Below are 16,239 nucleotides of genomic sequence, written 5' to 3' on the forward strand. Positions count from 1 at the left end.
AAAAAATTGTCAATCTCAGCGAGAACGTGTCTAAGATATGGTACGTTGCCTTTCTTAGTAGAAATCGAGCCAATTCGTGACACCGTGATTTCGCATCAGGGAGGATGATAATGTTTTAACTCGTGTGACAAATGTCTAAACTTGAGATAAATAGTGCTTGTATAAGAAACACGTGCGCGCTTCATTCATTCATTCATTCATTCATTCATTCATTCATTCATTCACTCATTCATTCATTTGTTTACTTATCAAACAGGGCACACGTTCGGGGCCGAACTTGCATCCCCAGCATCGAATCGTCTAGCTGTGAAAGCGAGACAAGAAAGCTGTTATTGGCGATGCAAACTTTCATCCGGCTAACATAAAAACCTTCTGTGCATGTCATAGCGCTTCGTCCAGCATAAACGTTGCGCGAAAATTTTCGGCACTCATGGGTCAGCCTAACTGACGCAAAAAAGTAGGATGACGACAAGCTTAGCATGGACAGTGTCCTAGTCAATTTTCCGTCTCCATAATATTCTGCATGTCGGTTTTGTATTATGCTGCTTTGCAGTGGCTTTTTAACTAATCTGTGTACCTTCCCTTGAATGAAACATATACTTCGCCCCACCCCCACCCCTTTTTTTCCTCACCTTCGAAATAGAAATTTTTCGAAGCACGGGAGCTGCAGAGGTGCTTAATTTTACAGTGAAGCTGTACATGGCTAGGTTCTTGAAAAAAGTGCGTGCATCAATCGAGCCGTGTAGATTGAGAATTTCTCCCCATACGTCGGCCGATACCGAAGATAGTGTGATACCAAGCCAACCCGCAGCGTTGGTGAAGCAGGCTTTAAGCACTCTGCCAACTTGCAAAAATACGTTTAATATCTTAGGTCAAAGTACAACCCGTCTGAGATAGTAAGCTGATAAAAACAGATACTACACTTTGACCCATGCCTACGCTCGCACCGCGCTCTCTTTGTCGGCGTTCCAAGTGCTTGCGTACCTTCTTTCCTTTCCTTCCGCTCTTCCGTGGTGGCCGTCCCGTAAGCGTGCTGCCCCCCAGAACGCTGAGGCGGAAAGAAATGCGAACCGTCCATGTGGCCCCGATCCAGCAAACTTCGAACGTTTTACCGGAGCAACCGCCAGGTTTCAGAGGGAGCTTGTGGGGAACCAATTTTGTGTGGTCTGTGTTGTGTGTGACCACTTGTGGTTTTCGAGTGACCGCCCAGCCATTACTGCACCGTGGGGCGTCGACCAACGCATGATCGCCATGGCTACGGTGAAGCAGTGTGCGCCCTCAGAGTGCGGTGAGGTGCGTGTCTATTTTACGTGCCGGGATTCGTTAGTAATAGGTAAATCGGTATGTATAGCCCCCGGTGCCTCATCCTCTTCCGAGGCTCAACATCTTGGAGGAGCGACTAGTCGCGCCTCGCATTCAATTTATATGCATACGGCTTTATATGCATTATGTGCAAACGGCATTTGACGCACAGCAATGGACAGTTCGCCATTAAAGAGCCCACATACATATCTTCGCTGATCATCCACCTTCATAGAGTGGAATGGCACTGAATTCTTTTTTCAAGATATCACCACGCAGTATGGAATTGGAAGGCACGTTGTGGGGGTTAAGTAGAATATTAGCTTGCACGCTTAATCTTTTAGATTTCATTTAAAGACTGCGAGGTGAAATTTTTTTTCATGGCTTCCGGTCTTTATTTAGCTTAGCACAGCATGCAGTCAGGAGACGCATGAATGGTGTTGACTGATTCCGTTGATTTAACGAACTTTTATCAAGGCGCGTTCAATGGAATTGAGAGCTTAGGGGAATATAGTACCTAGACACAGATCGTTATAATATCAGGAATCCGAAAACAATAACTTCATTCTCGTTTTATGCGTCTCAGTGATCTCTTTCTGGCGTAATGAAACACGAGGTCAGCCCGCTCTTAAGCGCGCTTCATTATTTCATTGTCTAAGATAACCCTTTGTGGTTCTTTCGCCCTATGACCCAGCTCCCGGGACCTCGGCTCGCTTGTTAGGGCAATTTACCGGTGTTATTTTGTTTTTGTATGACTAGGCAATCAAGACCTGTTTTAACAAAAACGTCTTACGATAGAACTGTTCGTAAGAGCAGATTCTGGCCATTCGTGATGTCTGGCATAGCATTTGCGAAAGTCGCCTGCCAATAGCACAAAACAGTTACGGATGAAAAGGTTTGTGAATTCGGCCTCATAAGTACAAAGCTTCCCCGGCAGCAGTACTTGAAGCTAGTTGCAAGGTCATTATTTACGAACGCAAATAATAATTAGCTGTTTAAATTAATCATAGTGAGCACGTTCCCCGTTAGCACTTGTTGCGTCGACTGTCTGGGTATGCGACAGAGCAACACGCAAGGAGGCAATAGCGTAACGATGCAAATGGCACGTTGCAGAGCACTTTGTGTCGTGTCGTTGTAGCCAATAATATGACACCAAATCGCCTGACAGAATCATTTCAGCAAAGCAACGCGAATGTTCGTGTGCAAAGATAGTGCCGCCTCCTGCATGTACATGCCCTATCTTTTCGGTATGCGAGCAGACTGTGAATCGACTGTGCTAATGCAATAGGAAATCAGGACGAGGATTACTAAAATTATGACGCGCAGAAAAGCAACTGCGTGCAAATTGGCTGTTAGAGAAGCCATCACTCAATGAAATTTTACTGAGAAACACACAGATGAAGTTAAGCGTTTTTGTTAACAGGGTAGTAGTGGCATTTGTTTAATGCTTCCTCACATTCCTGTTAAAGGGAAGTGTTAGAAAGTGAAAGCATATAAGACATTTCACCGGTGGAATTCACACTCAAAGCCTTTGCCTGGCGCGCGGCGCTCTACCAGTTGTGTTATATGGTGCGGTACCACAGATGCCAGCACTCCTCCCTTCTTCCCTCCATATTATTCTGTGTTTACGTAAATATCAAGGCATGGAACCATGCCTTAAGAGTATTGGCCAGGGCCTTAACTCCCCGCGGTAATCTATTTAACACTTCATTCTTTCAGGCAGTAATCATCACGTGGAAAGGATAGGAGAGGGCATTTGACCTATAAAACGGTTCATGCTACCAACGACACTGAGACTGCCGATTGTAGCACGGGCCCAGGCACGTAATTAGCGTAATAAATAAAGAACAAGTAAGGGTAAATAAAAAGGCGCATTATGTCAAATGTCTACCAAGCCAGTAGTCAATGAGGCATGTCATTGACCGTTAATTTTTTACAGTTGCTTTATAAAGACGCCTCTCAATTCCCTTATCATTACACAAGTCAGGGGACGTATCTTCGCACGACCCTACCGCCTTCGCGTGACGTAGTGCTCAACCAGCCAATCACCTCATCCGGTTTTGCCCAGCCAGCCAATCAGCGCGCGCCTGGTGGCCGAGGCGACAGTATCGCCGTAACTGATCGTCTCAGAACACGTCCCCAGCCATTTTCCTCCTTCGTATAAGGCTGTATTCTCTCTCTCTCGACTGTCACACACCAGCAGCGACAATCTCGCTACATGTAAAGCCAGGCGCCTTCTCTGCTCGACAGACTCACCTTTAAGGCAGGATGGCGGAGGCTCAGACCAGACGCCCACCTGGGTGCACTCCAGTGACTTTGCGCCGACAATTTCGTATCCGTCGGCGCATGAGTAGGTCACGGTGGTGCCGTTGTACTGAATCTCCCGCACGCTGGTCGCAGCGCCATGCACCTGAGCAACGCTCCGGGCCACGTCGGGTAACGGAGGGCACGGCACTTGCCTCTCTGTGTAAGTGTTGACGTCGCATAAAAAACGACTGGCAAAGGAAAAAAATAAAGGATAGGAGTGGCATGGGGGAGGTGGACCCTGCACTAGTCGTTGCACGCCTGTGAAACGTAGATTGCGAAGTAATTGCTGTCTTGTCCAGCGCCATTAGTAAAAGTGGATCTTCCCGACGTTTGTCTCGTTTTTCATTCGCATAGATAGTCTAGGATAGCCTAGGCGTAATGCCTCCATTATATTCTGCGTGTCCCTGGCATGCAAAAATTAGTATCACTGCAGCGGTAGAAAGGAGCGCAGCGAAAGAAATTAGCGAGCCTTATAGTAGGCCACACCGCGAGTCGTTCCAGAATAGGCTACAATATACTATGCGTTGCTTGCGGCTTCAATGTTAAAAAGAAAACTAAAAAGAGACTGAAAAGCAAAGCGGTGCTTTCATTTGGGCTACTGAATCATCACAGCATGCGCCATGTGCTCACACCATTTAACGTGAACCGCTCAGACTCTCTCAAGACTACCACTACATTAGAAGGACAGTGACGCAGTCTGTTCCCTCCCTCGAGGCCCATTATGTCTTAAAGGGGCTACTCTTCACGACGACCGTTCATACGATAGCTTTGAGCAGGCGCTCAAGGCGCGCGTGTGAGTTGTTCGTCCAGCGTACCGAGTGTCACTGAGAACGCCGAGGTGCGCACAAACTTACTACATCTCGCCGACGACTGAGGTTTGCTGGTCCATGCAACATGACCTGCCTCTCTCAGCTTAGATTTCAAGCATCAGATATATGCAACGTCACCATATGCCCTTAGTGCTGTCACGTCGTTGCACAATTATCACGCGAACGATGTAAAGCGGCATGGAGGGATAAAGGCCCTTTATATAAAGTTCTAAGAACTTTTAACGTGACAGCGTTGAAGACCCCGTGTCGCAGAAAATCCGATGCCGACGCCGACATGGGTGTCGGCGGAGTTGTCCGTGAGCAAAAATTTCCGTATATATTTAGGTATGTGTATATTCCACACCTTGCTATATGACATGCGGTATACGCGGGTTATATTGCCACACCATTCTATCACTAAAGCTGCTCATACCTTGTCTTACATTCTTGGCAAAGTTATTCCTCGGAATTTCGAGAACGACAGCCCACAACCAAATGTCATGAAACGAAACATCGACAGTACATGCCCTTTATGTTAAATCACCTCAGGCTTAAAAGTGCGAAACAATAACATAAACATGAAATTGATGTAATTTCTTTGACGCAGCTGGCGCACACCTCCGGGATTGGCCTACTCAAGAGGCCGCGTTTCTACAAGAAAGCTCGCCTTCGTACATAGCGTTCGCCGCCAGCGTTTCCCGGTAAACATTACGGTCACATAAGCTGCAGTTGGCGGGAAGCGTGAGAATCAGTCAGGGATTTTTTAATGCTGTCGCGTTCCACTCTTAAAGACGAAGCTTAAGCGTGTTCCAAGTTTTCTTTTCAGCTGAGGAAGAACAAATGCAGAGAGAGAGAGAGAGAGATACGCAACCTCCAGATGGTGGTCTCACCGCAATAAGGTGGCGCTCCATTCCAGGAGCCATCGTTTTGGCAGTTGATGGTGCCAGCACCGATCCTCTTGAAACCAGTTGGGCAGTTGTAATGAATAATTTTTGGCAGGTTTGCTGGCGCCATGGTCGCCAAGACACCTTGCTGATGAGCCGGAGGAGTGCATCCTGGCAAAAAATCGGGCAGTAGATAATCAGCGCAATAGTAACGATCATTGATAGGCCAAATAAAAATATGCAAATAGTTTATTTGATTGATTGATAAATAAACAACGAGCGGTGATGAACAAATACGAAATTGGAAGCCTGGGCGACTTAGCAGAAATGAGTGTCAAACCCACGAGTCAAATCGTTAATTGGCGAAGCAATGCGAGGAGTTCAACTTAGTTAATATAGTAAACAAAAGTAAACGGCAAACGAACGGAAACTTATCCGGATGACAGCTATAAACAAACGTAGATGAATACAAGAAATGGCGCTGGCCTCTAGTGGCCCCACATGTGGCCGTAAAAAATTAAAAACAGAATCACTCCAGTGGCGTTCTCCCCGTACTATAGAAACTTTACTGCTCGTCAAGGTATGATGTGAGCTTTGAGTGAAACACAGCTTCTTTCAAGTAACACAAAATGCTGTCCTTTATGTCAATAGCCGAGTAAAACTATATGCGAAACATTAATACAGTCTGGTTCGTGGATGCAACTGCGATATCTGCTCCCTTTACCACAACGGGGGAACATCGCAGAAGTAAGACGAAAATAGAAACTGAAACTTTAGCGTAACACTCAAGGCGTTGTGCTTAAAAGAAATTATGCAGATCCAACGCGTTTCTTAGAATCTGATTGAAGCGAAGCTTCCGAGACGAGGTCAATCAAGTGCTGTGAATTTGCCCATCTCATTCCTGCGTCTTTGCAAGCTGGCGAACCCCCGCGCTCCCGTGCAACGCAATGCGACGCACGCTGGGATTATCTCAAAGAACTAGCTGGCATGGGCACAACAGAAGTGTACGCGCGGACTGTGACCTAATACGCATCAAAAGGAACACCAAGGTAGTGCACATTTCTGGCGAGAACGTGCACCGGCACTTCAACGCCAGGCGGATGCCTTTACGCCACACCGCCTTTCTACATTTGGCAGGGCGGCGGCTTGTAACTTGTTCCTGGCTATAAAAATATTTATCTACTGCAGATACTTCATTGTGCCCGGACATACATTGCACGTTTTCATCGAACGTTCGCTACTTTTGTGTGGTCTTCTACTTATGAGCCGGCGAGGCGAGATAATATTTTTAGGCCCGTATGTGCTGGTGGACTTGGTCTGGTGCATCTATTTGTGCGACAGGCTGCGTGTCGTTTCTCCTATTTTAGAGATATTTCACACTCAATACTACGGGCCATCCGTACAAGTTAACTTAGTAAATGCTTTGCCCAACCTGGTAGTTTCATCCCTATATTCTGAGCGACCTTGTTTGTGGGGTTTCAAGTGTGAAGTGTATTTCGCTGTGCAAATCCTCTTGTGTCGGTTTCCTACTCAGTATCTCTTCACAGTGTCCAGAAAACAACTGTATAAAGATTTGTTGTCAACGATTTTCCCACCTCCCCTTTACCGTTCTACATTCTCCAGCCTGCTAGGGCATGGCGTACTTCTGCGAGCCCTCAAGGTGTCTTTATCTCCATGTACAAAGACATTCTTTTCCTTTAATTTACACAGCCGAAACGTTACCTGTGAAACCATAGTTACAAAAAAGGCATTTTTGTATCCACTGTGAATTGTCGCCTTTGCGACGTACCTGAGACTATGGAGCATTGCTTCATAAGTTCCAAAGATGCAATATTATTTCGGGATGTGCTTCAGAGAACTCTTAAGAAAGAACTCTTAAGGATCAGCATTCCATCCGATACCTGATTGCATCCCACGGTGAAGACATGCCATTTGAGATGTTTTTTTTATCGCGGAATCGAATCCCGGCCACAGCGGCCGCATTTCGATGGGGGCGAAATGCGAAAACACCCGTGTACTTAGATTTAGGTGCACGTTAAAGAACCCCAGGTGGTCCAAATTTCCGGAGTCCTCCACTACGGCGTGCCTCATAATCAGAAAGTGGTTTTGGCACGTAAAACCCCATAATTAAAAAATTATTATTGAGATGTTTTTCCCAATTGGACTACATAGCTTATGGAAGGCACGCATGTTGGACCGAAACGGTGAACTCGTTGTTTCGTCGGAATTTCAGTATTTTCAAATGATTGGACACTTGAAGGACATGTATGACTTTACAGGTTTTCAACCGGACTGGTTACACCACTTGATAAGTTGCTGGACATTGCCACTTGTTAAAGTTCAAAGCTAGTTGTAGTTTTTGTGTGGTGCATGATGTGTTTAACGTGATTTATAGGTCCTTCCTAGGCCATGAATACGAGATGGGTTGGCTAGCGCTCCCACGTTTTTACCGTATAGTACGACTCTTGCATATATATTATGCAATAAATACCACGAGAAAAGACAAAGTGTGTCCTAATGATTAGAGCATCGGGCTGCTATTGCTGGAGAACCGAGGTTCGATCGCATCATCGGGCATGTAACTCAGTTTTTTTTTTCATCTGTTCGGCAGGACAGCAGCAGCACCCAGCAGCCACGGTCAGGAATGTCCGGGATCGTTGGCAAAGGAAGCGTCACTTTTAAAACGCCCACTTTGCCGGTAGAAACAGACGACGTTTCAGATTTCGTTAACCTGCGCTGCTCTCTAGTAGCGACGAATAACCAACCTAAAACGCATGCTCGATCCCCTTACCATCTCTGATTTCACAAAGAGTGCCCGAGAATCCTGGGAGACATCGGCAATGACCTGTGTCCTTGTCGCAGACTCCTCCATTCTGACAGTTGCAGACTGCAAGAAATGGAGACAAGCTTAAAAACAAGTACTCACTTTGCCCAAATTCACGGAGCTTCGCTACAGGCGCAAAAACTAGCGCCGTAGACGTCATTTAAAAACAAATTGCCGTTACTTCTTAATGTGGTCTTGTCTACAAGCGTCGCGAATGTAGTAGCTTTCCTTTTATTTCCATTTCCAGTGCCTCCTGGAAGAAGCGGCTGGCCAAAACCATGGCCACTGGCCAGAAATGGTTGATGGACGTCGCCGAGCCAGTGCTGTCACCTAATGGTGCCCTGGACAAGAAACTCCGCTTTGGAGGCACAGCTAGTAGGCGCAGGTAGTCACCACGACTATGTAATAAATTTAAACAAGCCCCATGCAAGAAACAGGTGACAAGTGACAATGCAAACGCCATCGTGCATCTGCAGCCTTTCTTTTCATTGCTTCGTTTTCTTTTTTTTTCGTTGTCTTGAGCACAAGAACCCAATGTTTTCTGCTTGTTATATCAAAAACCTTCCCGTATTGTCATGAGGACTTCAGCACACGTCAGTTAAATCTAATCGAGCCCTCATCCACTGCTGAATATTACAGCCACGTCTCCCATATCGACGCGAGAGCAATTCAAGCACACAAACTAAGTATCTCCAGGTGATTCCTTTCTGCAAATGGGGGAGCGGGGGGGGGGGGGGGGGGGGGGGCAGATAGTCGGTAAGCTAAACTACCACTGCTTTGGGACGGATGTTTCACGTTCTGTGTTGACCATGGAGTGCCATAGACCGTACCTATTATAATCATTTTGAGCCAAGTGCTGCTGTCAAAAGAGTGGATGTTTCGCGTTGTAGCTGATGGAGAAGAAACTGACTGTTTTCAATGCACAGGACAAAAAGCCATGAACGTCATAAACCTTTCTCAACGGGTGTGGTAAGTCTTAGTCGCACAGCTGCTACAAACTTGCTTTAAGTCTAGATGAACCACAATTATTAAGTAATGTTGTCGCTTTCTTCCTTTGTGGTCACATCAGCGCAGTTGTGTAGCCAGGTTTTTGTTTCGGAGTCGGAGGGAGTTCACGGTGGGAGAAAGGGGCGGGGAGGCGGGTGTGTATCTTCGGAGCCAGGCTCCGGCATCAGCGCATAGGCCATAAGGATGAAAAGTGGTGCATTGGCATATGACGACGGCTTTGAGCTAAATGTCCATATTCTATCGCTGTCGTGGTGCACTCAGTTTAAGCACTTCCTCTCCTCTCCAGCCATGCACTGGTGTGGATCTGCAATCTACGCAGAGCATTCACACTGACATGCAGTTTTTAATACAGCACATCCATTGCGGTGGCGTAGTGGCCAGGGCGTAGCGCTGCTAATCACGAGGTCGCGGCAACAAATCCCGGCAGCGGCGGCCGCACTTCGATGTGGACGAAATGCAAGAACGCCCGTGTACCGTGCATTGGGTGCACGTTACATAAGCCCAGGTGGTCAGAATTAATCCGGAGCCTCCCGCTACGACATTCATCATAATCAGATCGCGGTTTTAACTGTAAAGACCACTGCTGCTTTCTTTTTAATAAAGCACAGGAATTCAACCGCGACTGGTCCTTTCAGCTTCATAATTGAGTTTTACCATTCGCGAATGTTACTAAAAATGAGTTCCAGCCATGATTTACAAGATGTGACTTGGCTTCGAAACTCCTAACTTTGGGGTCCTTTACATTCGCGTATATCCTGACGATTCCTGATTTCTGCATCCCGAAGAAGTTTTATCAAAATCTCGCTAAACTCAATTTATCACCGAAGTTTGCCCTTTCGTAAAGCATAATAATAAATGCAGTTGTTGCAAAACTAGTGAACACTGCCTACCTCGAGCAAATATAGCGATTATATGTATTAATAGGATAAGTGCTTCCTTTTCGCTAACCACTCAAGCAAAAATCAACCCATATAATATATTTAGCGCCTTCTGGCTTTAAGTGAATTAACTTTTTTAGTAGCCGCGTTTACATGGCCCATCGCTTCGCATTTCCCGCACATTGCATGCATGTAAAAAGTAGTAATGCGTTTGGAAGCGAACGCAGCAATGACGTTGCTCTGCATGTCGAACGGTAGCTGCGACCTCGCAAAGAGACTTGGCCAACTATGTTACGTTCAAAGAAAGATGGCAGACTAGCCTTCGTATTTTACAAATTTTGCTGCAAGAGCGTGTGGCGCGAAGCACTAAAGCAGGGCGAGAGCAGACAAGGATGAAAGGCCCGACAAATATAGGATAGACACAGCAATGCTCAAAATGCGTATGATAATGTACGTCAAAAATAACAACGGGTTGTAAGACAAGAAAAAGCATCTCCCCTCTTGCGAAGCGTGCCCTTGTGCACTACTGTTCTTTTTGTTGTATATAAAGTGCAGAGAACAAAGTAAACAAGACATCGCGAAAGACGTCTGCATCTTTTTTTGTTGTTGTTGTTGTTGTTTACGTGGCTTCTCTTAAAAGCATAAATAAGGCAACGAGGACTTGCATAAATGACTTCGTCACATGCCTTTTCAACAGCTCTCTTTGTCAGTACGTGTTCCCGTGCGTGATTTCGCTTCGTTAAATAGGTTTGTGTCCAAAAATGGGCCATTGCGTGTGTTAATCGTTTGTGAAAGCCAACCGGAAAATCCCGAATTCCGGACTGCCAGAGAAAAAAACTCCAATTTCCCATCGGTTTTTCTCTTTCAAAATAACACTCATTTCTTAGTCCCCGAATTAAAAGGAAGATATATAAAATCCGAATCGAAGAACACATAACTATACTGCATGCAACCAACGTGGACGCAATCCAACAGCTGGCTAATGCGCAGCCCCGGAAACTTGTCCGTTGCGGCCATGCGTTCGCTGACAACTCACCCGAGGTGCACCAGACACCGTACTTTCCGGGCGGGCAGGTTTCGCATGCATTTAGACCTTCGACACACGTCTGACAATAGCCATAGTTTGGGCAGACCTTGTTGAAAGAGTCCCTGTCGCAAGGTCGGCAGCGAAATTCGAAGCGGCGGACGTAGCTGCACCTGCAAGGAAGGTTATTAGTATGTGGGAGTACTCCATTTACTCGTGAGTCTTAAGCAAACAAGCAGTCATATCACAGAGTGTCAGACTATCTAAGGCATTTGTTGTAATTCCCGTAAATGTGGAGGAAAAATCGGCATAAAGTGTTTATTTTATTATGATTCAAGGGACTTTGGGTCGCACGTCGACGGTGTGTCACGAGATCGATACGGGCATCCACGCTACGCTGCGTCAGCGAGCTTATCGCTTATCATCCACAGAGCGCCGTGTTATTGAAGACCAAGTCAGCGATATGCTTCAGTGTGAAGTTGTTCAACCTTCTAACAGTCCCTGGGCGTTCCTTGTAGTACTCGTAAAGAAAAAAAGATGGATCCATCCGGTTTCTCGTGGTCTACCACTATCTTAATAAGAAACGGGTAGAGACGTGTACCCTTTGCCGCGCATCGGCGACGCTCTCGATTCTTTACAAAGCTCGTTGTACTTTTCCTCACTCGACTTACGTTCCGGCTATTGGCAAGTGCCCATGACAAGTGTCCTCCACTACCGCCTATCACCCGCTGACTAACGGCATGACTGAGCGATTCAACGCAATTTGGACGGCATGCTATGCATGTACATTGCGTCCGACCACACCAACTGGGACCTCATTTTACCATATATGTGACCTAGGCCTACAATACCGCCTCACAGATGACGACGGGCTTTTCCCGATTCTTCCACATATATGGCCGTGAACCTTCCTGTACATACGACGAGCGTCTCACTTACCGACCTGACCAATCACGCCGCTGTATGAAACTTCCAAATACGCCGAGGAATGCCGCCAGCTCGCCCGCCCTTTTATGACTGAAGACCAATGGCAGCAAAAGTTCCGTCACGATCACGACCAACCCACCTATGCATATCACCCGGACTCTTTAGTATGGTTCTGAATACCTTCGACTACTCCTGATTTTTCCTCTACACTCCTCGCCAAGTACCACGGTCCCACCGCGTCGTGCAACAGACGTACCCGGTAAATTTACCTCGTCGACCAGCTCACGCAGTCCGCTGACTTAAGGCACCGTGGACGCGAGACGATGCATGTGCAGCGACTCAAACCGTACTACGATCCGGTGGTTCTCTCCTCCCCTTGTCTCGTCTGTTCAGCACGAAAAAAGCCTCAGGAGACTGTCAGCGGCGATGTTCCTGGATGTTAAAGGCGCATATGACAACGTAACCCATCAAGCCATCCTGGACGCCTTGGGCGATGTCGGCCTAGGCGGCCTTGTTTTTCGGTGGATATCCAGCTTCTTGAAGGACAGGTCATTCTTTGTGCAAACAAAGGATGGTGCGTCATCACAACGCAACACCTACCGAGGCGTACCACAAGGCGGAGTCTTGAGCCCCACTCTATTTAACCTGGTGCTCATCGACCTGGTTCATACCCTTCCGGAATCCGTCCATGTGTCGATCTATGCAGACGATATATGCATTTGGTCATCAGGAGCAACGCGTCCCCAGGTGCGCGCCAGACTTCGAAAACCGGCCACACTAACATCAGGTTATCTTCGAGCACGAGGTCTGGAGCTGTCCTGCGAGAAGTGCTCTATAGTCGCTTTCACGTGTAAAGCAATGAAACCGTACGTTATCAGAATTAATGGACAGCCAATTGCCTACGAGAAGACGCACGGCTTTCTAGGAGTGATAATAGATCGAGATCTTTCCTGGAGTCCTCATATCTCCTACCTAAAAAGGAAATTAGTCATGATAACCCACGTGCTCAGATTTCTTGCGGGAAAGTCATGGGGTGCGTCTGTGAGTGCGATGCTCCAACTCTATAACGCATTGTTCCTCGGTCTCCTGCGCTATAGCTTACCTGTACTGGGTGGGACCTGTAAGACCAACCTCCGTACCCTCCAGTCTGTACAAGCTCAAGCTCTGCGAATTTGCCTTGGTCTTCCCAGATGTGCGTCCACGGCAGCAACAATAGCCATCGCGCATGACCACCCCATCAACAAGTATCTTCAGGTCGACACTTTAAGGATGCATATCAGGCACTTCGCCCGACTTCCATCGCATCGTCTCGCCTCCTCCCTTCCTGCCGCTCGACCTCGTTCAGCGTTTAGCAAGATTATTGCCGCCAACCATGGAACTTTACCGTCAAACTTCACGCCTGCAGCACGACCATCTCAACCGCTGTGGTGCCTCCATCCACTCCAGGCCCTTCTTGTTATTCCCGGTATCAAAAAGAAAACGGAGATGTCAACTTTCTCCCTAAAACAAACCGTGCTTTCAGTGCTACATGGCAAGCACAGAGGACGCATCCACGTTTACACGGATGGTTCTGTCTCCTCTAATAGTTCAGCTGGAGCAGTGGTGATTCCCGCAGAGTGTGTCACCCCCAAATTCAAGACATGTCACATTACATCATCGACGACTGCAGAACTCGCAGCTATCCGTGCTGCTCTGGAGTTTATTGTTCACAAATCATCGCATTCATGGTCCATCTTATGTGACTCAAAGGCAGCTCTTCAGTGTCTCATGTCCCCTTTCAACCATGGACCAAATGTGCAACTAGTCGCAGACATCTGACTACTCCACCATCACGCAATCAACAAGGGACACAACATCATCTACCAGTGGATACCGGGTCACTGCGGAAATTAAGGAAATCACAGTGCGGATGACGCTGCCCGGTCGGCTCATGATGGTGCCCAGATTATACCCATACCGCTGTCAAGAACAGATGCAGCCACAAGTCTTCGCTCCCTCGCCCGCGAGCTTACACAGAATCTGGAACACCAGTGAATTCACGAACGCACGTCTCCACAGATTGGATCCACGTCTGCAACTCCGCCTACCACCAGGGTTACCACGAGCGGAAGCAACACTTCTGTGCCGCCTGTGGCTCGGCGTGGCATTCACGAACTCCTATTAATTCCGCATTGGAATGGCCGACAGCCCTACTTGTGACACCTGCGGCTGCGAGGAGACGATTGAGCACCTCCTTTGTGACTGTCCCCGTTACAAAGTGCCAAGAAAAGTGCTCGTGACCACTCTCGAAAAACTGGACAATCGCCCCTTTACAGAGGAAAAAGCTCTAGGACATTGGTCCAGACGGGCTTCGGCACTCAAGGCCTTAAGGGCTTTGCTGAAGTTTTTAAGGACATGCGAATTGTGCGACCGCCTTTGAGTGTTGTAGCGCGCAGTTTCGCGTTACCGCGTGGATTTTCTGGTTTCCATATCTTTCCTCTTTTTCCTCCTTTTATTCCCTTTACCCCTTTCCCCAGCACAGGGTAGCCAGCCGGTACTTACACTGGCTAACCTCCCTGTCTTTCCTCTCCTTTGTCTCCTCCTCCTCTCCTCCTCCCCTTGAGCCGCCAGGATGGCGCTCTCTTCTCCAGGGGGAAGTTGTTGCCAAGAAGGCAGGAGTGTGCTTCGGGCGCATCGTCAACGCCTCGCTCGACAATAGAGCTCACGCGCTTGGTGTCTGACGCTCGATCAGCATACCTGCCCATGTATCGTTCTGTCTTGGTAATTAAACTGCGTTACATATTAAATATTAGTTACCTCATTGTGACTGCCCACACCAAAGTTGGATACGGGAGCTGGCTAATTCTTGAACTGTCCCGCTCCCAATGATATTATATTGGCGAAAGGTCACCTATCTATATTGGGCTGCATTACGTTAAGACATTTTCAGCAATCTTAGCAATCCAGCATACTGCAGCCTACACATTAACGTATATAAAATAGTATGCATATGAGTATATATCGTTAATTCACCCCAATTTTCTTTCCTTGAGTCCTGAATTTTTTTTTTCACAAGTTGGGCAAACTGCTTGCGTGTTGGTTCATACTCCCCTACCTGTCTAATTCTAGTGAAAAGAGCAATATATTCTATCTGATACCATTGAATTTTTTTTAAACTATGATGTAACATAGGAGAAACACGTTGAATATACGCTCACATGATTTCGGTATTAACGCCTCTATTTATGATCAGGCGAGGACAACGAGCCGATAGTATGTGGAAATAATATTGTCCTTATCTTGCATTTCGCTTGGTGGAGCTCAATGCACGTGTTACAGCATTTTCTTTTTATTAATTAAAACTGCAACTCACCCGTCTACTTTGACTTTCACTGTTGTCCCAGTGGAACCGCAAACACAATCGTGCGCCTCATTATGGCAGAAACCCTTGATGTCAACTGAGTAAGTGATAGCAACCAATGCCGAAAAGACTCCAGCGCCTGCAAGAGAAAACACACCAACAAAGGTGGACACCTGAAATAGTACAATTTCACAAGCAGCCATCCAATTCACAGCAGCAAAAAAACAAAGAGGGAAGCGCAGTAGAAAATGGCTCATGGATATAGAAGGAAGAAAACAGATTTAGTTGTTTGTTCGAGACCTGACCGAAATGAATCCCCCAACGATAGTAGTAGCTTTGTCTGTGGCAGTGAAATCTTTGCTATATGCACACTTACCAATATAACTAATGAGTATAGGTTATTTATAAGTACAATCCGTCTCATGTAAGCGCACATGAAGATTTAGCCCCTGCTCAGTTGATGCTGCCTTGTCTAAAAATTAAGAGAAAATTAATGTAGTAAAAAAAGTCAGCAAGAAGTACGTTTGCTACTATGCAACGGTGCCGGATTTTGGGCACGGGACGGGAGCAACAGGAAGCAGAGAGCGGTTCACAACTTTCACACTCCACAGGCGTACTTCGTTGCGCACCACTTAATGCCGACAGTAGTTTTTGAAATTCCTATGATAGTTCCCAAAATTTTAGAACTGCAGGGACACACGACGGTCCGCCACACAAAGCTCCCCGAAAGAGCGGCATTGATCCGCTTGTGCGACCACCTGGTGACAATTATGAGTGGATGTTTAGGCAAAAAGTGGAAAAAAAGCAGGCTGGTGAACAAGCCATCGGCAACTACGTCGTCGTTTCTAGGAACGCTAGAGGAGTATGCTGGTAGAATTCGCGGAAAGGAATAAGCTGCCAATAATAAACACCTTCTTCAGGAAGCGTAGTAACAGA

At 46.9% G+C, this 16,239-nt stretch overlaps 1 protein-coding gene and 1 non-coding gene across 2 annotated transcripts in view; both read right to left on the reverse strand.

Annotated features, from left to right (window-relative positions):
* LOC126547165 (clotting factor C-like) overlaps window positions 1-8,176 on the reverse strand; it is a 38,012-nt gene extending 29,836 nt beyond the window's left edge. The window contains exons 1-3 of the mRNA XM_055062730.2: window positions 8,094-8,176; window positions 5,309-5,473; window positions 3,559-3,765 (exon numbers count right to left, since the gene is read on the reverse strand). Coding sequence (XP_054918705.1) covers window positions 3,559-3,765; window positions 5,309-5,432 — 331 coding nt within the window. The 5' untranslated portion in view covers window positions 5,433-5,473; window positions 8,094-8,176. The remainder of the gene's footprint in view (window positions 1-3,558; window positions 3,766-5,308; window positions 5,474-8,093) is intronic.
* LOC126547496 (U2 spliceosomal RNA) lies at window positions 763-955 on the reverse strand. The gene has a single exon (XR_007602737.1). It is a non-coding gene; the product is annotated as a U2 spliceosomal RNA (small nuclear RNA).
* Window positions 8,177-16,239: the final 8,063 nt, after the last annotated feature.

The sequence above is a fragment of the Dermacentor andersoni genome, chromosome 1 (assembly GCF_023375885.2).
Source record: "Dermacentor andersoni chromosome 1, qqDerAnde1_hic_scaffold, whole genome shotgun sequence".
Taxonomy (NCBI): domain Eukaryota; kingdom Metazoa; phylum Arthropoda; class Arachnida; order Ixodida; family Ixodidae; genus Dermacentor; species Dermacentor andersoni.